Consider the following 23360-nt stretch of genomic DNA (forward strand, 5'->3'; position numbering starts at 1 on the left):
AAGTCTGTTATAAGGCCAGTAACTAACAGTGTACCCCAGGAATCCAGTCTTGCTTAACATCTTCATTAATGGTTTGGATGATGGGGCAGGGTGCACCCATAGCACCAGTACATGCTGGGGGCTGACTGGGTGGAAAGCAGCTTGACAGAAAAGGACCTGGGGTCCTGGTGGACACCAAGTTCAACATGAGCCTGCATTGTACCCTTGCTGCTAAGAAGGCTAACAGTGTCCTGGGCTGTCCATCCTCAGAAGCTGTCCGGACCTGGTCCTGGGCAACCTGCTCTGGGTGGCCCTAACTGAGCAGGGGTTGGAGCAGGTGCCAATACCAGTATTCAAATTTACTTTACAAGCATAAATAAAATGGCAACCGCTGATTTTTAGAAGGGCAAGCTTCAAAATAAGAAAATTAAAAATAAAAAGGAAACAAGGACTTACTTCCAATTTAAAACTGATCCACCTTTGTATTTTTCAATGATATTAAAATAATTCCACTACAGAGAATAAAGCGAGCTGTTGTTGAAATTCAGAGGAAGAGGCTAGCACATCCCGTGACCTAAAAATCCTTCTTAAATAATTTGTTGGACGTGCTTGTATTAGTTTCCAATTAAGCATGTAGTTAAGTACTCTGGCAAGTTAGAGAAGGAAAGGGATGAATAGTATTCCATCTGAGCCAAATGAAAAGCACACTGGATTATCTACAGTCTCAGGTCTGCCCAAACTAAGGGCGTCTCCTTCTTTCAGAAGCTGAGGGCACTGTGCAGAGACATTTCTGAGTGTAGAGGCAAGTGCACCTCAACTCATGGCTACTGTCAGCGGCACCCATCCTCCTGCTGCATAGATTAATGATGGATGTAGTTTTCCAATACAGAGTGGGATTTATGCTTATTCCCATTTGGGCAGAAAGAAGGAGCTTTTACCCTCCCATCAGATTAGCTGGGGCTACATGCACTACAATTTGCCTCATCCACAACCAAACATCCATGGACCTGAAGAAGTAGAATGAAGCAGCTTAGACACTGCCCAGTAAATGTACCTGAGATATGGGGTGCCCAGCTCTCTCACACAGAGCTTGGAAACACAGGGAGGGAAACCATCAGCTTCAGAATCCAGGAAAAAACAGCTAAGTTTGTTAAATCACAGATCGGGGGTAAAACACCAACACGGTTCTTTAGATCCTTGTCATCATAAAGTCACAGCTCTCTAGCTTCCCTCTGTGCCAGGTGTAAGAGAGCTGGGCATGATTACAGTCCCCAGCTGATGGAAGCCCTCTAGGGAAGAATCAAGAGCTGCTGTTCATTCCCAAAGGAGTGAAGATGCTAATGCCATGGCTTAATTAAATTCCATCACCTGCATTTTCCTTTTCTTCCTACATGCTAGAACTTTAGTGCCTTAGCTTACTTAGTTCAGTAACTGCTAGCACTTACCAGTGAAAGCTTGGGTTCAACAAAGGTAGCTCCCAGGTACTCAAAGTAAGATGCCAGCCCCTCATTAAGCCACAGATCATTCCACCAGTTCATTGTAACCAAATTTCCAAACCACTTAAATAAAAAGAAAAAAAAATAAAAGTCTTAATATCTCTTCAGATTGCTGTTTTCATTTATAGGTTAAACACATATCATCGCTGAAGGAACTTTGTTCAACATGTACATGTCAACCAAATATAATGCTGGGTATTCCTGCAGATAGTGAAAATAAAGTAGAAAAAAAATGCATCTCGGAAAAAGTCAAAAGTCAGTTATTTTTAATTGTTTTGCCTACAATTTCATGCCATAAGCACGTCAGTGCATTATGTCAGTCTTCTACTCTGTTTAATTTTAAACACTTCCAATAAAATTTACAGATCTAAAAGATCATATCAGGCTACGATTAAAAATAGTACATTTATCAAACAATTGCAAAAACATTTTCCAAAGAGTCACTCATAAATAAAATAATAACTTTTGTTTCTCCATGTTCTTAACAAAAGGAAATTGTCAAGGGGATAATAAACAGAACTGGGGAAATAACCATTTCCAAAATCAGAAAATCCCTATCCTAGTGAGCAATAAAACTTCCACAACAGCTGCTATGTACTCATATTTGGCAGTTCATATTTAAGAAAAAAATGATAATTTGAAGATTTGTACTTTATTTGTTAATTCTTAAAAGCTTGGACTATAGCTTTACTTTAAAGTAAAGTTTAATTAAGTGCTTCCATTTATTTTATTGGCCTGCAATAAAGACAATCTGCTCATCTGAAGGTCTGAAAAGTTACAGACCTTGTCAGAAGGACATACAAGTGTACTAGCCAAGTTAAAATCTTGTGCTAACTTTGTTGACTAGGTGCTTTCTTCCGGCAAAGAACACTAAATTAGACTTAGTCAATTAAAAAAAAAAAAGTGTAAAATATGCTCATGTTCCATTTGCTGTATGATATCACTGGCTTTCTTACAGAAAAGCAAATTCCTTTTTCAATATGTACATGCAATCCCATTATGAAGTAGCCCTTATGAAGTCCATTCATTCTCCCACTGAGGTACCAAATATATAGTATATAGACAGTACTATCATCCCTACTTCCCTGCAGTATCTTCTAGTATGGCATTCAGTTACTATGTAAGATTTAAAAAATAATAAAAAAAAAAAGTTTTCTGTTAACAGGTTTTTATCAATGAGTCCTATGCAGTCAGTATGCAGCCTATAATATGACAGAATATGACAAAATCTGCTTTTAATATTGGTCTATCAGCAGAACAAAAGATCACATGAATAGTATTTCAACCCTCTGGTGTTCTCACCCCCTACTGTTAAGTCACTATTTTATCAATAATCAGTGACTGCATCATCAGCAACAGAAGGAAAAAAATTTATAGACAAATAAATGTACAGAACTTTTTACCACATGCCTGGTGTCCTAGCTCATGTGACACAATTATGGCAATCATTGCCTTTCTGCTTGTGAATTTATCACTTGGGAGGTACATCAGTGATGATTCTTGGAAAGTCATTAGCCCCCAGTTTTCCATAGCACCTGCTCCAAAATCAGGCAGTGCAACCAGATCTAAATTGATTCAAACAGAAAAAAAAAAAAATGTATCTTAAAAATTTTTGGAAGTTAAATGCTCACGTGATTTTATGATCACACTGGATAAGAATTCAGTGTGTAGTTAAAAGATAGTACATTTTTATCCTTTCTTTGCTATATTATGGCAACACCCTTGAAAATACTTTGCAAAATTTCCCCTTGTCATTTTTCATCTATGATTGCCAATATTTCAGGGAGCTGTATAATAAATACCCACAAAGCCCACATCTGTCCTGTATCTTGTACACAGAACATTTCTGAACAAAAATGAAGGCTATGTTCTACCTATGCAGTTTTCCAGTTCAAATGTGGGAGCTGGAGGAAATGGAGATGTGCCCTGGATGAACATCAAGGATCTCAGAGGAGGACTGCTTGAGCTCAGCAGCAGAGCACAAACTTCACAAAACGTACACGGAGTTTTCGAAGCAGACTTGAGCTTATACTGAAATTCAGCAGTCCATGGGCCATTTCCAATCGAAAATCTACTCAGTTAACATGTGCATGACACTGAACCCAAGCGAAGTAGACTGCATCTCACCCAGGCTTATCACTGCTGGCTTACAGCAAAGCCAGCTTGGGGTGAAAGATCTCACTTGTAACTGGATTAAAAGCAGCTGAAAACAAATCCATAAATATCCCTAGATTTAAATGTGTTTATGTTTTGGTTTGCATTTTTAATTTGCAACAGAAATCTCTAGCATTTACAAGAGGCTATTCTTGTTTGATCTAATCCTATTGATTTTTAAGCAGAACTTCAAGGAGAGTCAGTAGGAAAAGCAGCAGAAATGCAGTATGGTATTACTGTGGGGACTGCAACTGTATTAACAGCATTATGTGAAACTGTAATCCTACCTAATAGGAAATCAGTGATACTGCTCTTCTACACCACTTTTGTAATATTCTTATAGCAATTAATCAACATATTGACATTGCTGCTAAAAAGAGGAATTCACCAGTGAAAAATAATTGTCTACAGTCTTTGGTTACCTTGCATGATTACTAAAATAACTTTTAAAAAAGCAACAACTGCATATATTACATTCTATGTAGGAAGTGCGGTAAGTAATTCTGTATATTATTCTATACTCATATATTACATTTACCCAGATGAAAATTTCTTTCTTTGAAGTGCCAAAATACAGATTTGACAAATAAGCACACTATCTAGTCAGGAAAGGGAGGAAATTTCTTCTCCCCCAGATCTGCCAAGATCATGGGCAGGTCCTCAACTCATTTCAGGTAAGCTCTACCTTCAGTGCTTTCAGTGTCTTAGGGATTTGTGTAACAGAGCAAGTTCCCTCGTGACATCAGTGCTGAATGAAGCCTCTGTGAGTCCAAATACCAGCAGCAAACTGCACAATGGGACCACATGATGGCACCCTACTTTCTTGACTGAAGTGACTTAACTTGATGTCGATTTTAAATAGAAATAATGTTTTCCTATGGGATTTTTTTTTTCCAGGGAGAAATGTGCATGAACATACAGCCAGCTCAGCATTCAGGTGAAGACACCTTGAAGAAAGCAAGGAATGTTTCAGGGAAGCATGTGTTACAGTAAGCAAGGATTTTTTAGGCACACCTGGGGACTCCAGCATCTTTGTCTCTTTCTGGGATGCATAGACCAAATGACTAAACAACTCCTTTTCCACTTTATAGACCTATTTGCCACTTTATTAGGAAATGCTACTTTAAAGAATGAGCTTAATGTGAAGATAAGGGTGCTGAATGACAGGTTAAGAAGAGTCATGGTGCAGAAAGGAGAATTCAGTGAGTTAAAGCTTAAGGGTTTTATACCGGTAAGTTATAAGAAGAGAATACTGCAAGAGAACCCATTGTTTCCGTAAATGTTATAACAGCTATTCCTTGTCCATTTAAGAAAATAATGAATCTCACCTGTCTTTGGCAGTGGGTAGCTGATGTTAAGCAAGTCTTCCAGAAATGAAAATATTGGGCCTGTGATATTTAAAGCATAGTCAACATACCCATTTTTAATGGCCTCTTTCCGAGCCCAAATACGTATCTGCAACAAAAAAAAAGGAAGCATTATTTCAGACAACCCTAATATTTTCATTTTCCTTGTTTCTCTTCTATGAATCATTGTTTGAAAATGTTGTCTGTCCACACCATATCATGTAATGAGCTTTTGAAGAAAAAAAAATCCCAGCCCACATATTGCTGGACCTGACAAAGTATGGCCCAGAGCTTAATCCTGCTAAAAAATCAGGGAGAGTTCCAGCACTTCAGAAGGGCCAAGACTTGAATCCAACTATAGATGATTGGAGCAATTGGATTCCTAATTATTCTTTTATTAAATACAAGATGCTGTAAAACTACTAAGATCCACACATCTTAAGCCAATGTATTCCAGCCAGTGGGCATGGGTGGAAGACCTTCCACTATTTTCCCAAACAGAGAGAAATGGAAGTTCAGAGTGCTCTTGCTATCTTCCAAAACTCTTCTTGAGCTTTCTTACTGCCTGAAACAAAAAACTGATTTCCCATTGCTGCTAGACAGAGAGGAACCTCTGAGCAGAAGATCCCTGTACCTCTGAATAACGGAGACAGCAGCTACAAGCTTTCCTTCCCAGTGCCCATTTGCTATGTCATGGTACTGAAGAGGGCAGCTGTTTGCCCAAAGTGATGGAGCAGACTGAGAAGAGGTTTATGTCTCCATCATGTATCCCTGGATACAAGGACTCCAAGTGCCTACCAGCTTAAAAGCTCAACATTTCTTGCACCTAAATGCAATGGAGGGTATCACAAGGAGCTGCACAGCCAAACCCTAATAGCACAGTTGGGGAACCATCAGGATTTAATTTACAAGAGAAAAAATAAAGCATATTCAGTCAACAAAGTATTCTTAGTCTCTGAGCCCCTCTTTTCAGCCAAGGCTTCAGAGAGGTTTCAAAGAACAGATCTCTTCATTTTACTAAACCTAGACATAATGGGTAGACTTAAAACCCTTATCCCAGTATGACTTTTGAAATACAATACACATGTTTTGGGTTGTAATTCACTTACTGGAAATAATAAAACAGACACAATGAACATGCTCACACAAACACTGTGGAGGCATAAACTGAACACCTCTGAAATGTGGGGTCAAAATATCCTCTTACCCCTAACAGAGCATGGGTGGTGCCTTTTTGCTCTGAAAGAACACTAGTTTTAATGCTTGGTTTGGCTCACTGCTGTCAGGAGACATCTGTCCAAGACAAAGTTACCAGCAAGAGACAAAAGAACCCAACAGAATTTATGCAGGGGACAGCAGATATGACATGCATGTCCAATCTTCGCTTTAAAAATAAGCTTATATTGTGCTTCCTGCTACACCTCAGCACTGTCCTCTCACCTTGTCCTGCCTTTCTGTAGTAGGATGAGAGTGAACTAATCATAGAGCTGGCACCAAGACCTCATTTATGAAGGGTAGCAAGTGTAGGGCTATATGCTTGACTTCACCTTTTGTTTTAGGACAACTTGTTACATCTCTTCCCTGTTCACTTTCAACAAAAGAAGGAAAGCCAAGCAGCTAGTGCCATGGCATTATTTTTTCACAGCTTCCCTTAAGAAGATTTGACTCTTGTAGTAGAAGAGGAAAACAGAATCCTCAGTGATGAAAAGGCTTCAAACACAAAACAGACACTTTTAAAGGCTAAAAAATGTGCTCATTGCAGGGAAAATAAATAAATAAACAAAACAGTTAAAGTAGAAGTATAAAAAAAAGGCTTGGAGTAGAGTATTGCTAGTATGGAATTCATGACAGACATCATCTTTGAACAATACACTGCACTTCAATGATTTGTCACAGCAGTGGAAATTGGCATCTTTTCCAATCAAGATTGTTAAGAAGATAACAGGATTCTGAATTTTGAACATCACCTTCTGCAGAGTAGCTGCCCTAAAGTCTTAACATATGGAACACATACCTACTTTTGGATTTGTATCTGTAGGCACATATGAAATGATCAGCACAGGATAATAAACTAATTGCTCCAAAGGAAAGCTTTCTGCAGAAATATCTGCAAGATTAATGTTAGCAGTTTTGCCACATAAGCAAATACTTTTGGAATGGAAAGCACAGTTTATGTCTCTGATATCTTCTAAAGCACATGATGCACCACAGAGCCAACTTCTGTCGTAAACTGCTATAATGTGTTATGCAGCCTCATGTTTACCTCATTTCCCCGCTCAGTTCTGGTGACATAATCAAAATCACAAATCACAAAAGCAGTTATATAAGTCGACATTTTCAATGAAGTGTTAAAGGTAGTAACAGTCCACAGGCTTCCATTTTCGTCCTTCATCTCAGATGTGTCTTGAAAAACAAATTAAAGAAACAGTCAATCTATTGTTCTTCCAGAACAAACAAGGAATTAGTCTTTTCTGCATGTCTGTTGTTATTGTTGTTGTTACACCTCTCTTGATATGCTGCATTTCTGCACTAACTTCATATGCTTCTGGTAAAAGGCAAGCAGCCAAACTTCTTGCTACCACCATAGATCAGTCATTACTTTTCATGAAAACATCCAAAATTTACTCTTGAACTTCTTTACTAAAGTCTTGGAAGCATATCAAACTGCATCAGTTTTAGGGTGTGGATGAACTGTGGACAATTTATCCCATGCTGCATATCTCTGAAATGTATAATATATTACAATTCAAATATACGTTATGTGTGCCTGAGAACTATGAAGTACTTATACTTTATATGTGTACCTTTCTTCTAAATGTGGGGAAAAATTCTTAGGGGAAAACATTTCTTAGGGGAAAAAAATTCTTCTGAGCAATTCTCATAGACGTCCCATCCATTATAATTCCTAAATTACTTTGCTTCTATGCAAATCTTAAACTCTCCTCTCATGGCTGAAAATTATTTGGGTGAAACAAAAATCATGACACTGAAATGCAGGGAAAAAAAAAAAAAAAGAAGAAGAAAAAAAAAAAGCATTAAGAAGGAGGCGAGAGATCCCACAGAGTCCCGTAAGAACAGTAATTTATGGAATTTGCTTGGAATCTTATATCCAACATGAGTCTCACATGAGATCCCAGCAAGAGGCAGAAGGAGCATTTCCAGAGCATTATAGTCCTGTTATCCTTATCCTGCACACACACAGGAGGCTGCAGTCTCTCTGTATGCTAAAATACTTTTTTTATATGATGTAAATACATCTTAAAAGCAGCTTAGAATGAAATGCAATCCTTTAATACCACAATTACAGGCTTTGCATACTGGAGCTGCTGTTTTGCTTTAAGCAGATGTCATGCAGTAAGACAGATGCTGACACAGTGGTAAAGGGTAAGAATGAAGCCCTGAATGGCCTCCAGCAGCCAGAGGAGAGCACATCACAACTGGCAGTAAGGAGTTATTGCCATCAAAGACATTAATTATGAATAATTCTCTCCAAATATTTAAGTTCATAGACACAGATTTTCTGCACATTTTCAAGAGATTAGCCCACAGGCAAAAGAATGCTAAATGCAAAAGATGATAAATCTACAGTCTGTTCAAGTAAATTTTCCCTCTTTTAAGGTAATTCAAAGAACAAACAAACAAACATAAGTCTACTGTTGTTTACCTACCAATAGCAGGCATGTTGGAAAGAGCCACATAGCTTGGGTCGTGGATAATTCTGATATTAAATGTGGCCTTCATGGCAGGCTCATCAAAACATGGATAAACCGTCCTGGCATATGTTGGTTCCAGTTGGGAAGCAATCAGCATGCTATATACAAAATACAAATAGGATAAGTCCAGCATGCTACATTGATCAAAATCAATATACTGTGCATTAAAATGCCAAATACAAAACACAAAGTTAATCACATGGATATGCAGGTTTCGAAAAGTTTATTATTCCAAGTCTTGATCAAATCACCACACCTAACAGACAGCTCAGCTTGGATGCTTCTAGGGAAAACCAGTCTTTTTAAATTAGTTTATGGTGTTTTTTTTTTTTTTTTTTTTTTTTTTTTTTTTTTTTTTTTTTTTTCCTGTGTGTGTGTTTTGTTTTTAATATCTGGAAAAAGCTCCCAATTTTCAATATTTAAGCTATTCTAGTTTGGTTATTAAGACAGAGTATGTTAAAGTTTTGCACGTAGCAGGCAGGTGCTCAAAAGCGATACGGTGCCAACTGTCATAATTTGTTCTCCAGGGGTTGGTGTTGGAGCCCATCCTCTTTAAAATCTTTATTGACAATTTGGACAAGGGAATTGAGTGCACCCTCAGTAAGCTTGCAGATGACACCAAGCTGGGGGGAAGTGTTGATCTGCTGGAGGGTAGGAAGGCCATGCAGAGAGACAGGTTGGATTGATGGGCAGAGGCCAAGGGTATGAGGTTCAACATGGCTAAGCACCAGGTCCTGCACTTGGGGCACAACAACCCCATGCAGTATTACAGGCTTGGGGTGGAGTGGCTGGAAAGTTGTGCAGAGAAAAAGAATCTGGAGGTGTTAGCTGATGCTCTCCTGAACATGAGCCAGCAGTGTGCCCAGGTGGCCAAGAAGGCCAACAGCATCCTGGCTTGTATAAGAAACAGTATGGCCAGCAGGACTAGGGAGGTGATTGTCTCCCTGTGCTCAGCTCTGGTGAGGTCACACCTTGAGTACTGTGTACAGCTTTGGGCTTCTCACTGCAAGAAGGACATGGAGGTGCTGGAGGGTGTCCAGAGAAGGGCTACAAAGCTGGTGAAGGGTCTGGAACACAAGTCCTGTGAGGAGTGGCTGAGGGAACTGAGGTCATTTGGTCTGGAGAAGAGGAGGCTCAGGGGAGACCTTATTGCTCTCTACAGCTACCTAAAAGGCAGTTGTGGGGAGCAGGGGTCAGCCCCTTCTCACAGATAACTGGTGATAGGACTAGAGGGAATGGCCTCAAGTTGTGCCAGAGGAGGTTCAGGTTGGAAATGAGGAGACATTTCTTCTCAGAAAGAGCAGTCAGGCATTGGAACGGGTTGCCCAAGGAGGTGTTGGTATAACCATCCCTGGGGGTGTTCAAGGAAAGGTTGGACGTGGTGCTTAGGGACAAGGTTTAGTGGGTGATAGTGGTGGTAGGGGCATGGTTGGACTATATGATTTTGAGGGTGTTTTCCACCCAATAATTCTAGGATTCTAAATACAATCTCTCCATACATCTGCTTACCTGCTTACCTAATGCATGCTGTCCTATTTTAATGGTGCATTTTAATAAAAAATTGTACACATGGTATGTTTCAGGTAACCGTGAATAGATGCACTTGCACAATTCTGTCAAACCCCACAGAGAAGAATGTCCCACTGCACTGTCAAACCCAGAAAAATATACAAGATCATTTTCTACCTTACACTGTGCAGCTTTGACCCATTTGGGGCAAATCTTTGTGACATGGTGGCTGGAATCAAGATGTCCAGTGGCCATGATGATGGAATCACTAAGCCTAGTGGCAAAAATTTCCATAAAGAGCTATAGATATGGGCTGTTCACGTCAAGGCATCTTCACCAGGTGTTAGAAAGAAAACAACTATAATGTTTCTCAAAGCCCCATATCTATCAGCCCAAAGACAACAAGAAAGACTCTATAGGAATCAGACTGCTATACACGTGAATGAAGGGAGCAGTGATGCACATGCTAAAACTGAGCAGAACAGGCAGGCAAACACATAAACTTCAACTATTAAAACTTCCAGAAAGTTCTGAAGACTTCAAAACTGAGCCAAGTAGTCCCCGGAGAGGATACATGGATGGCATGGTCTTTTTGTTCCAGTAACCCGGATGCTATCACAAGGCCAGTATTTTTCAGTTGTAGCAGAGATGTTCCCTAATGCAAGGTTCACAGAGGTTCACACATAGCAAACAAGACAGAGGCCACCAGGAAGGTATTTTTATAGTAAGTAACAGTATATAACAAGTCTGGCCTGCAGTGCAGATCAACGCTATGTGTACAGCATGACTCCACCTGGTTGTGATATACAGCACTGAACCATGTCTGAGACATGAAGACATAAACCTAAAGTTCCATGTTTTGAGATTCCCTTTTTCAGTACCTGAAATGAATAGCTTAGCTTTCCATTTATATGTACACCACTTCACAGAAGATGTATTGCATTGTGTGCAAGTTGACCCAAGGAGATGAGCTGGAAAAACCCAGCAATACTTTGCACCCAATTCCCAAGATCAGCCCTCGTTAAATTTGTGTATTTTGAAAGATGTTTGGCTGCTGCCATTTTCACAGCTGTGTTGCCTAACCCTGCTCAAAACAACTGTACTCTCAAAATGTGGTATCCTTTGCATTTAGCAGATATGCCGTGATGCTGCACCATAATACAATTTATGTCATATAAAAGAACCCACGTGGAACATGTGCTGTCACCAGGTGACTGCTAGGACCACAATGCCTCCTTTAAAGTGAGAAAGCAGCATGATGTATTTGACTTTTTGCCTATCATTGTAGAAGATGTCCTTGATGGACCTGGCTTCCTGCAGAGTCATGTGTGTGCTGTGCCAGCCACCAGCTGCCTTGCTGTGTCACCTCCCCTCTGTGGTGCCCGGTGACACAACATGACTCTACCTTCTGCTGAGGTTGTGCAAGCAGCAAAAGTGGCTGTCCCCTGCCTTCATAAAGGGAATCAATCGCAGAAATACTCTTGCCCTAATCACTGTCTTCCTGTGTAGGAAAGTATGTTGTTGTGCATTTGATTGCCATTCTAGAAAAGATGGAGCAACCTCATGACTGCAAACTCTGCAACACCAGAGGCATCACTGCCTCTGCAGGCTCCATGCCAGCAGAAACTAACACAGACATTTAGCAAATTTGCTCACAAGAAATTCTTATTCAGGAGCACCAAATAGCAGACATTGGGCTAAAGCATCAACATTAAAAAAGAAATTTGAGGACAGTTTAAATATTATTTTTCAGCAGGTCTCCAAATAAAAAAGATAAATGGGAATGTTTCATGCATGTTACACAAATAATTGGCGTTTCACACACACATTACCTCATATCATTTGTCAGAATTACTCATCATTGGGGCTCTTTTTTGCTTGTTTAAAAAAAAATGATGAAGGTATTAGCATGAACTGAATTAATACCAAACTGTTTTCTATGTTACAATTGTATCACAAAAAAAAAAAAATAAAATAAAAATAAAAATACCCAAAAGGAATTTTATTTTCAACAAAGCTTAACATTGCATAAGCAGACAAAAAAGTTCCTCTCTTGCTCCTGTACCTTTGTGCATAGTTTTCTTTTTCTTCCTTAATTATCCTATGCCTCCTTCTTCCTATAAAACAAGATCAAAGACATGCTACTTTTAAATAAAGAGAAACAAACTGATAACAGGATCTAAAGCTTTGACGACTTAGACTATATTATTATTATTATTATTATTATTATTATTATTATTATTATTATTATTATTATTATTATTATTATTATTATTATTATTTTCAGTCCGTGAAAATAACAGAAAAAGGAAAAATGAAGCATGATTCATGTGTAGTTTATAAATACCTCATGGACACTGCTTCACTTGTTAAAAAAAACAGCATTATCGTAAAATAAATAAGTCATGATGATGCAAAAGAAGTTGTTCTTGTAAAAATGTTTTCTCACTCAGGTGATGTTATTTGTAATATTAATAGTATTACAATACAATAGTATGATATTTTTCTGTGCTAACATATATTAGGTCTGATTTTCTTCACTTTAAAAATATGTAAGAACTAAATAATTTAGCAAACCCTGAAGTGGCTCAAAGGACAAGGGTATTACAGTGAACAGAATCCTGTTCTGTGCAATGGCTGAACCACTAGTCCTTTTTTCAGGCATATGATATTCAGTGCTAACACACAACCCAAGAAAACACCAAACCTGTTATTTGCTCTGATTTCTGTCGCATGAATTTGATGATCTTATTCAATTATTCATATGAAACAGAATTAAAACATTCAGGTTCCCTGCTGTAAAGCCCAATTAGCCATGTCAATGCTGTTCTAACCCCCTTTTTCCATCATTCTGGTAGTTAAACGTCAGCAACTGCTAAAAATCAGCACAAACACTGCATTTGATCACGTTTTTGAATTCCTTTTAACACCAGCCATACCCAGCCAGGTATTTGTACAGAAGTTGCATAAGACTACATTTGCAGAGTTGACCTCAGCTGGCAGCCAGGCACCCACCCACCCAGCTGCCCTCTCACCCCCCACCAGGTGGGGAACCCCCAGGAAGACTGGGGAGAAAACATGAAGAATGTGTGTGTCAAGGACAGGGAAATAACTCACTAATTATCATCATGGCCAAACCAGACTTGGCTGGGGAAGACTTATTTAATTTGTTGATAATTAATGCTAGACTAGAGCAGCCAGAAATAAAAACCTAAAAACACCTTCCCTCCACCCACCCTCTTCCACCTCCTACCCCTGAGCAGCACTGGGGAACACAGGGAAAGGGGGTTGTGGTCAGTCTACAGCACTTCATCTCCTATGCTCCTTCACGGTCCCTCTCTGCCCCTGCTCCCTGTGGGGTCCCTCCCAGGGATGCCGTCCTTCCCGTACTGACCCTGGGGGGCTGCCCACAGGCAGCAGCTCTTCAAGTACTGCTCCCACACGGCTCCGTCCCACAGGGTCCATCCATCCATCCATCCCCCAGGAGCAAACTGCTCCAGCACGGGTCCCCCACGGGTGGGTGGCAGCTCCCCCCAGACCCCCTGCTCCTGCGTGGGCTCCTCTCCACGGGCTGCAGCTCCGGCCCGGGGCCTGCTCCTGCGGGGGCTCTCCATGGGTTGCAGCCTCCTCCAGGCCACATCCACCTGCTCCACCGGGGGCTCCTCCACCCATGGGGGGGCTGCAGCGTGGAGATCTGCTCCATGTGGGACCCATGGGCTGCAGGGGGACAGCCTGCTCCACCAGGGGCCTCTCCCTGCAGAGCCCACAGGGGAACTGCTGCTGCCTGCCTGCAGCACCTCCTGCCCTCCTGCTGCGCTCACCTGGGGGGCTGCAGGGCTGGCTCTCACCCCTCTCTGCCAGCTGCTGTTGCCCAGCAGTTCTTTCCCTCCCTTAACTCTGCTGTCCCACAGGCCCACCCAGTGTCACTCATGGCTCGGCTCTGGCCAGCGGAGGGTCCCTTTTTGGAGCAGCTGGAGCTAGCTCTGCTCTGACATGGGGCAGCTGCTGGGCTCTGTTCACACAGGCCACACCTGCAGCCCCCCACTACCAAACCCTTGCCACATAAACCCAGTACACATACAGCCCGCTCTTCACAGCACACTCATTGTTATTCTGCTAAGCCTGGAGCAGCATACATGAGCTTAATCACAGCAGCGTAGTATCAGCATGTAGGATGATGTTCAGTCTAACCTCCTGCACTGTTTATGTTTGCACCAGTGCTGCTAAAGAAGAAGGGCAAAGATGGTTTCTGAATCTTTCTGCCTACCCTGACTCTAGCATGACTCTCCCAGCTATTTGCAGAACACAAAATCCCATTCCAACAAGAAATCTTTACAGATAATTAGTGCTGGTGAAGTAGGGGCATCCTCCTCTTTCAACTCCTTTGTTGTTGCAGTCACTGTAGACATGGACCGTATTGTATCTTTTTTTTTTTTTTTTTTTTTTATATATATATACATTGTGTCTACGTGTGTAGACGTGTGGTACTAATAAGTAGTGCTTCCATTTTTCCAGAATTTTCTTTCATGTGTAAGACCTGATTGAGTGGGTAGTACAAATTATCAATAATGGTAAATAATGCACAGTCTCCAGTGATCAGTCAGATTGTAAACAGTTTCTGTGTTTCTGTGAACTTCTGGAAATTCAGTGAAGTTTGGGTTTTGGTTTATTCTGACTTCCATAGAGGTGAGGCTAGCATTTCTGAAAACATCAGGGAGTTCTTATTGCAAATGGCTTTTCCTCACAGCCTCACCAGTGCACTTCTTCTCTGTCTTGGAAGGACAAGGAAAAAACAGCTCTTCATGTCAAACAGCTAATTCTACCAGCCTGTCAAGAGCAATGTAGGTATCTGAGCAAGAAACCAGGAGGTGCCAAAGCTCAGGTACAGATTTCAGGGACTTCACTTCTCTTTAGGATCTAGCTGTCTACTGAAAACTTGCCCTTCTGTGCCTAAACTCTTCTGAAATGAGAGGTCCCTAGTGGTTCCAGAAACACAAATTACAAAACCACTAAAACTTCTAGCGCATGCAAGAAATACAAGAGTCTGTTTGACCGCAAATAAACAGCACATTGTCTGCTGCAGCTGGTGGTTTCAGTTACAAACTGAAGTCAGAAGCCTGTGCAGGAATTAGATCCTGAAGGTCTGACGGAGCCAGGTACAAGTCCCTGCGGAAGAGCTACAGGGCTACCCACAGGAGGTAGTGGTTTCCTTGCAGAATAGTAATGGGCTTTGTACTGCAGCCTGGAGCAGAAAGACGCTGAGTGTTTGTAAATCGCTTGTGATCTATATAACCCATCGGAATACAGCTTCTTCCATCCTTAACAGCTTGCTAGAGCTTACAAAATATGTTCCTCACAATGCACCTCTTCCAAAATGGGGATGGCAAAACCCCTTCAGTGTAACTGGACCCCATCAGATTAGGAAACTGCTGGTAAAGTGATGATTTCATTCTTAGTAAAGGAAAAAAATAACAAGGTTGTGTTGCATACTCTTGATGCTATTCTTGATGAGAAAGCCCTTTTAAAGCAGAAAGATATGCAAAATCCATTCAAGAACATCAGGAATGTGGGCAGGAACAAGTAACCAAAACAATATGTTTTATCTGCAATCAGTGGATTCCCTTTGACTTATTTCAGTGTCTGAACACCACTGGCATCTCTTTAAACTAGACCGCAGTCTCACATTTCCTTAGTGCTTCATGATAAGCTAAGAATTAAACAGAACAATTGCCAAAAGTCCTTTAAACAACTTGAAATCAAATGATACACATTATTTTAATGATATTAAAGCACTTTTTCTTATTTTCTACTGTGGCAGCAAAGCTGACAATAGCTAAAAACATTTGTTTGTTTTGGATTCTCTGAATTGTACACAGTATGAATTTTAAAATGTCAGTCTAATTCAGTATTTTGTAAATAGTTTTTGACCGAATTAATATGGCACCATAAAGTACACTGATACAGTATTAAACAATTAAATGGTTGTTCCATTCTAATTTAGATTTTTTTTTTTTTTAATTATGAAAGTTAGGCAAAGAATTTGGGATTTTCCTTGAATCAAAACTTGCACAAATATACCTGTAAATGACACTAACTGAACAAAGAGATAACAACTGAAAAAAAAAAAAAAAAAGAAAGAAAAAAAAAAGAAAGAAAAAAAAAGAGAGAGACAAAGAGAGAATGTGAGAGAGAGGGAGAGAGGGAGAGAGAGAGAGAGAAAGAAAGAAAGAATGAAAGAAGGAAAGGAAGAAAGGAAGAAAGAAAGAAAGGAAGAAAGGAAGAAAGAAAGAAAGGAAGAAAGAAAAAAAGGAAGAAAGGAAGAAAGAAGAAAGAAAGGAAGAAAGGAAGAAAGAAAGAAAAAGAAATTTCTTAAAATCCCTCAATAACATACTGTTCTTTTCTCTAAGGATAATCAACTTATCTCCTTAAAATAAAAAAGGCTACTACTTGTTACAGAGAAGTCACACAGCTCTCTTCTGTTTCAATAAAAACTATTTATTTCATGGCTTGTGATTTTTAGTAAGCATACAGTGACATGCACATATGGATCCTGCAGGTAACTGAGCATTACTTGGTTGGACCAGAGCTCCATGAACTGCTTGAGGGAGTTTACTTCAGTGAACTCATCAGTGGGCTGGGAGCCAAGAACACTTGAATTTTAACTCTAGCTTCCTTTCTGACTTGCTTCATGTCCTGCAGCAATTCACCACGTCTTTAATTATTAGAAAGTACCTTTAAGTATAAGTACCTAGAAGTACCTTTAAAATAAGCGCTTTTCCTACCCCTACATTAAACACCTATTTTGAGAAATTTGCCTGCAACCAGAACCACTGAAATCACAAACTTAAGCTTCACTTGTCTGCAGGAAATTTCACATTCAGAATGAAAAGTACCCTGAGAAGATTCCCAACTAAAATAAACAAATAAGCAAGCATGCCTTGCTTTGAGGACAAAACCTGATTTGAGTGATGGCCTGTCTGGCAGGCTCACACTGCCCCGGTCCCACTGCCATAGGGCAAAAAGCAGAGGACTGGGGATGGCAGGGGGAGGGGAGGAGAAGATGGTGCTGGGCAGTGCTCTCAGCAGGTGGGGGTTGCAGTTAAGGACGGGAATGGGGATGGGAAAAGGGCTGGAGATTGGGTTGGAGACGGGATTGGGGACAGGGATAGGTATGGAGTTGGGGACAGGAATAGGGATGGGGTTGGAGATGTGGTTTTAGATGAGGATGGAGACAAGGATGGAGACGAGAATGGGGACAGGGATGGGGACAGAAACTGGGACAGGAATGGGGATGGGAATGGGGATGGGGTTGGAGTTCATGATGGGTTTGGGGACAGCGTTGGGATGACACATCTTCCTGCACCATGCACCCTGCAGCCCCTTGCGGTCAGGCGTGGAGCCAGGAACCCGCATCTCCACACAGCCGCCGACGAGGCCACCTACCTGCTGCGCCCCTGGTCGGTGTAGCGGGTGAGGAAGAGCCCGTCCAGGTCCTCCTCCAGGCGGCCCTGGAAGCCGAGCTGCAGCACGTAGCGCCGCCCGGCCTGCATTCGCCCGCGGAGCTCCAGCACCGCCACCTCTCCCGCTGCCTCCTGCGGCGGCTCCGGCACCTCCACGGCGACTCCGGGGTTGGGCAGGGACCCCCAGACGGCGTCTCCCGGCTCGGGCAGGGGTCCCCGGACGGCTGCTCCCCGGATGCGCAGCCCGGCGCTGTGCAGCACCGCGGCCCGCGTGTCCTGCCGGCAGCGCACCGTGATGTTCACCTGCCCGACGAAAGAGAAGGGTCCCGCCTGCCCCGGCCGCACCCGCGGCCACAGCTCCAGGTCGTAGTGCAGCGGCAGCAGGTTCCGGGGCAGCCGCCGCCACGACGGGACCCCCGGCGGACCCCCGGGGACACCGGCTCCTCCGGCCGCCCCGTCGGGGGGCGAGGGGGGCGCCGGGGGCGCCGCCTGCCCGCGGCAGCGCCCGTAGAGGGCGGCGAGGGCCAGCAGGGCGGCCAGCAGGGCCAGCAGCACCGCGGCCCCCAGGGCGGCCGCCCGGCGCCCCACGTAGAGCCCCGAGCCGCCGCGGGCGCCCATCGCGGCTGCTCGGCCGCCCGGAGCGCCCGGTACTTACGGGGCGGCGGAGCCGGGGGGGCGGTGCGGGGGGCGGCGGCACCTGCGGCGGGAGGGGTGGGATGGGGACGGGGACGGGGACGGAGACAGGGACAGGGACAGGGACAGGGACAGGGACAGGGACAGGGACAGGGACAGGGACAGGGACAGGGGTAGGGGTAGGGGTAGGGGTAGGGGTAGGGGTAGGGGTAGGGGTAGGGGTAGGGGTAGGGGTAGGGGTAAGGGTAGGGACAGAGATGGGGATGGGGATGGGGAGTGAGGATGCGGATAGGAGGTAGGGGGTGGTCCCTCGCTTCTCCCCGCGCCCCCTCTACCCACACCGCGGACCTCCCCGTCGCCCCGCGCACGCCGACCGCCCTGAAATGTGTCGGGGGGACCCGTGTGGTGCTGCCGGCCCGGAGCGGTACCTAAAAGGGGCGGCAGATGAGCGCCAGCTTCAGTCGCGGTCTCTTTCGCAGCCCTGCCCGCCGGTTTTGCTTGGTTGCAGCTCGTCCCCTAAAACACCGCGAGCCCCGCAGCAGCCGGGGCAGCAGCCAGGGACAGCAGCCCTTGCGTGCCAGAGCCTCGGGCACTCCCAAATCTGGATGGCAGGCAGTTTTTCCCTCCTCTCCTTTTCCTTTTTCACTTTTATTTATTTTTTTTCCTTTGCTGTTGTTCTGATCTTAGCCCATTTCCTTGGGCTCGTGGTTCATACAACAGCTGCCGCCCAACGCTATATGTGCCCCCCGATGCCTACAAAACCGAGGCATTTGGGTTAGGTACTGAGCTCTGTTCTGCCACCACAGGTAAAGCTGAGATGGCTAAAGTAAATTCACCTCAAAGGCCTCACTAAAGGCCATCCCTCCTGATAATATGTATCTATTAATTGAGAGAGATGCCCGTCCCATGGTAATGAACAGAAGGCAGCTATCACTTTCCTCCTGCTAGGCACAGCAAGGCTGGCTGCTGCGGGTCTAGGGGACGGATCCGTGCCACCGAACAAAGAAAGCTTCTGGTCCCAGCACCTGCCATTTGCCTGTTGCTGGAGGGATGTCAGGGATCCCCTCTGCCAGCCCATCCTGCTGGCTGAGGGCTCGCCTCGTCGGCCTCCTGCCCGGTGCCTGTGCTGCCATTACCCACTGGTTTCCCAACAGGCTGGCTTCCCACACTGCCCCACCTCCTTCTGCTGTCTTTCAGGAGATTTGTGTGTGCTTACTTCTGCTTCTGTGCTTCTCTTCTCACTCTGTTCTCGTTTACCACCTGTTTAACCCAGTCTTCCCTTCCACCATGCCTGGGACCTCTTTTTGTGTCTCTGTTTCAGGCCTCCATGCTCTTTCCACTCCATCCTCCGTTCTCTCACCCTCCTCTCCTTCCTCATGCCTCATACACCTCTGCTCTTTTCACCCTGCACATCAACAACTTCTCCCTTTTCTTCCAGCATGCCTGGCAACATCTATTATTTCACTGCAAGGCTTCATGACAAGCTCCTACAAACTGCAGCATTGCCACAGGACAGAGCACTCCTTGGAGGTCCCCGGACCCACAGCCCTGCACTAACAGCCCTTGCACCTGTGTGACCCACTACAAGTCATGGGAATGACTGCATAGAAAATGTTCTCAGGGGTTCTCAGGCAGACATCTTCTCCCTCTCACTGCCAGAAAACTGTTTGCTGTCCATGGGTCTCTTCTGCAATGGTGCCTGCAGGAAGCCAAGGGACAGCCTGGAGGGCTGTTCAGTGCAAGTGCTGACACACTGCAGAGCCTGGGTGAGATGAGTGGTCAAGAACTCCCAGAAAGGTCAAGAAAGAAAGGACGGTGCTGCAAAGGAAGAGCTGACGGGGAGAAGAAATTGTAGAAGGGCACCAGCATTTCTAATGGAAAAGCCCACACACTGCAGAAAATTACAGAGGATTTTAATGTCCTGCATTCCAAATACAGCTTCAACATTGTTCAATAAAAATGTGCTTACCCACTCACCCCCCAAAACAAGGCACAGGCAAAATCAAAATTGTGAGCCATTTCATTCCGTGTCTGCAAAAACAAGCAGGACTGCTCTGCAATAAGCCTGAAAACTGTAGGGACTCCAGGGGAACTTTGCCCTTCTTAATGGTGCAGGATCTGTTTTAATGTTTACAAATCATAGCCATTAAACATACTTTATTTTCTCTTGCTTGCAGTGGAGAATTCAAACCTATTCCTTTCCTAAGTTAGCACGTAATAAAAGCACAATAGTAATGACCTACAGTACGTATTTTTAAAAGTTTTTTAACCTCTTTTCCCAAATGATTTAGAACAGTTACCCTACAAAGCAACTGATGGGTGAAGGCTTTTATTAACCCACGGCTGTGAATTCCCCCCCCCACTGGTAACACAGACACTCACTCGTTTGAAACACTTTTGGTGCAGTGCAATACAGGCAAGTGGCTTCTGCTGCAGATAATACAGTTTGCCAACTTGATGAGTGCATTTACAGAGTTAAGATGTCTGAGCAATGTGTTCCTGAAGTCAAAGCCATGGCAATCATGGGCCGGGTACTGTGTACTATGGCTACTGTACTGTGGCCATGTAGGTACTGTGGCTATGACATCTTGGACACAATTTCATGTCAGGTCACAGCTCAGCCCAAATCCTGACCTTGGATGGAAACAGGAGACTTGTGTTTAAGTCAGCCAAAGCCTCTAGTACACACCTGGAGGTAGAACAAATCACCTGTTATAAAAGGACTCAGACAGCTCTGTCACTCTGAAGGACACCAAAGCACCTGACAAACTTAACTATCTCATTCCAGCCTAAGGGGCTTGCTTGCTGGCTGTTCAAAGTCCCGTTTATGTTCCCTGAATTTTAAACAAGAGAAGGTCGCATATGGCAGCACGATTTTTGCTATCCACTAAGGCACAGAAAGGTAAACTACACTTCACGTGCTAGTTGGCCAGGAAATTTGGCATGAAATTTCAATTAGCAAAATATTGCAGTCACCCATTTCATCAAGATTTTCAGGTTGTTAGTACTGTTTTTGTAAAGAAATTCTGTGCTATCATCGCAAATCATACACCAAATGATAAGAAAAAGGTTCATCACGTGTTTAAGTAAAGTGGCATCATTGTTAGGCTGAAAGATGATTCCCTACGTCATATTGCTCGTGTTTCATTCAACCTGATTTAGGAGTTTCCAATAGCTTAGCAGTTCTAGCAGTGGCACTGCTGCTGATCAACTTTGTCTTTGTTTTTAACAGAACTGTAATCTTGTTTTCTTTTCAGGTTTTATGGAGATGCCCCATTTTTGCTGTATTTACAAAGCTAGAACAATATTTCTCCTAGGCATGAGGGATTCATGTGTACCATCTACACTCATGTCCATGAAATCTCCATTTTTTAATTTTTATTTTTTAATTTGAGCTGTTTGTTTTAAGGACTATAATTTCCTATGCACTGTTTATTTTCCTTCTTTAACTAATCAATAGCGTATCAGAGCTGAAAATGTTGTAATGCCTGGTAGTATCTTTGGCAGGAGCTACTCCATAGGAGATGCTGAAGTTGTAGACATTTGCTGTTGCTCTGTATGTTTGATTTAATGGATATTTCAAGATTCCCAGACATCTGAAGAAGTGTGATATATAGGTAGGCAGAATTAGTTATAAATAAGCACAGTGAGCCAAGCATGAGCTGTTGAGGACCAAAACTTCTTACCAGGCACATCAAAGAAGCACTCAGCTTTCCTGGAGGCTTATGATAACTACTTTACATTCTCTTTCAAGGTGAATGTATCTTCAATATCAAGGTCAACATAGGTGTTATTAGCTAGCAAGAAATTTAGGTTAGACTCAAAAGAAGGTGGTCTCCTTTCCCTAATAAGGAAAAAAGAATACAACACTAAAATCTCAGTTTAAATGTTTCTGTTCTTAAGGAGATTTTGTATGCTCTCTGTATAGATCTATTGGTGATTTCATGTTACAAGGTGGCGCAGACACAACTAAGCATAGATCTGCATTTGTATTGGCAAGATTGCTTTAACTGACTGGTACAGGTAGGTAAGAGAAAGGCAATACAGAGTAGGCTTCCAACTTCAAATAGTCACATTTGACCAAACATCAGAGCCTGTACAAAAGACTTGATATTAAAAACTCAAGTTAATGAAAGGTTTGGAGTGAGATGTCCTTGCACAGTAGTCACCATGTAAGAAATAAAAGTATTTTCACCACAATTAGTCATACACCTGTATTCAAAACTTTTGTGTAGGGAAGGATGCTTGAAAGTCTGCCATTATTGGCAATGATGTCTGATATTGTAATTAAAGTATTTTTTAACTGATGCTTTAATTAAAAATTGTTCCTTGGTATTTTGAATGAACAAGACACTGAAAATCCTCTGGCTGTCTCACAGGCTACCAAACAATGCAAAACTTTGTTTTAAACTTTTGTTCTCGTTCAAGGGATGAGCCATGAACTTTTACCTTGCTGACTGCCTCTTTGGACCTATGTATCAACATGTTGGTTTGGATCTTCCAGAGCAAACAGGAGACAGCAACAACAACCTCAAGTAAACACTGTTGTAGAAAAGACAGGAAGAGGGCAAAAGCAAGCACTGGTGCTACAAGGATGCTCAGAGGGCTGGAGCACCTCTCCTGTGAAGAAATACTGAGAGAGATGGGGCTCTTCAGCCTGGAGAAGAAAACGCTTCAGGGAGACCCCATGGAGACATTCCAGCCCCAAGTGGACCTACGGGAAATCTGGGGGAAGGTCTCTTTATTAGGGAGTGCAGTGGTAGAAGAAGGAGGAATGATTTTAAGCCAAAAGATATTAGGTTAACATTAGATACAAGGAAAAAATCCTTCACTCAGAAGGTGGTGAGGCACTGGCACCAGTTGCCCAGAGAAACTGTGGATACCCCATCCCTGGAAGTGTCCAAGGCCAGGCTGGATGGGGCTTTGAGAAACCTGTCTGGTGGGAAGTGACCCTGCAAACCCAAACCATTTTTTGGGTCTGTGATTCTGTTATAACTTCATTGGGTATTTCTACTTGTGGAGGAGAATACAGTAATACCTAAATGACATGGGTAAAACCACAGTGATGAA

The 23360-nt window shown here is 43.0% G+C and overlaps 1 protein-coding gene across 5 annotated transcripts in view; it reads right to left on the reverse strand.

Annotated features, from left to right (window-relative positions):
* Nucleotides 1-18848, reverse strand: part of LVRN (laeverin) — a 42416-nt gene extending 23568 nt beyond the window's left edge. The window contains exons 1-7 of one of the 5 annotated variants that reach the window (XM_082782913.1): nt 18719-18848; nt 17641-17960; nt 8644-8786; nt 7239-7378; nt 4958-5084; nt 2886-3040; nt 1425-1538 (exon numbers count right to left, since the gene is read on the reverse strand). In XM_082782913.1, the coding sequence (XP_082639039.1) occupies nt 1425-1538; nt 2886-3040; nt 4958-5084; nt 7239-7378; nt 8644-8786; nt 17641-17747 (786 nt within the window). In that variant the 5' untranslated portion in view covers nt 17748-17960; nt 18719-18848. Of the gene's footprint in view, nt 1-1424; nt 1539-2885; nt 3041-4957; nt 5085-7238; nt 7379-8643; nt 8787-17640; nt 18331-18718 lie in introns of those variants that run through there. The other 4 variants (XM_082782910.1, XM_082782911.1, XM_082782914.1 and 1 more) reach the window with 4 other exon arrangements.
* Nucleotides 18849-23360: the final 4512 nt, after the last annotated feature.

Source organism: Aythya marila (assembly GCF_965140915.1).
Source record: "Aythya marila genome assembly, chromosome: Z".
Lineage (NCBI taxonomy): Eukaryota > Metazoa > Chordata > Aves > Anseriformes > Anatidae > Aythya > Aythya marila.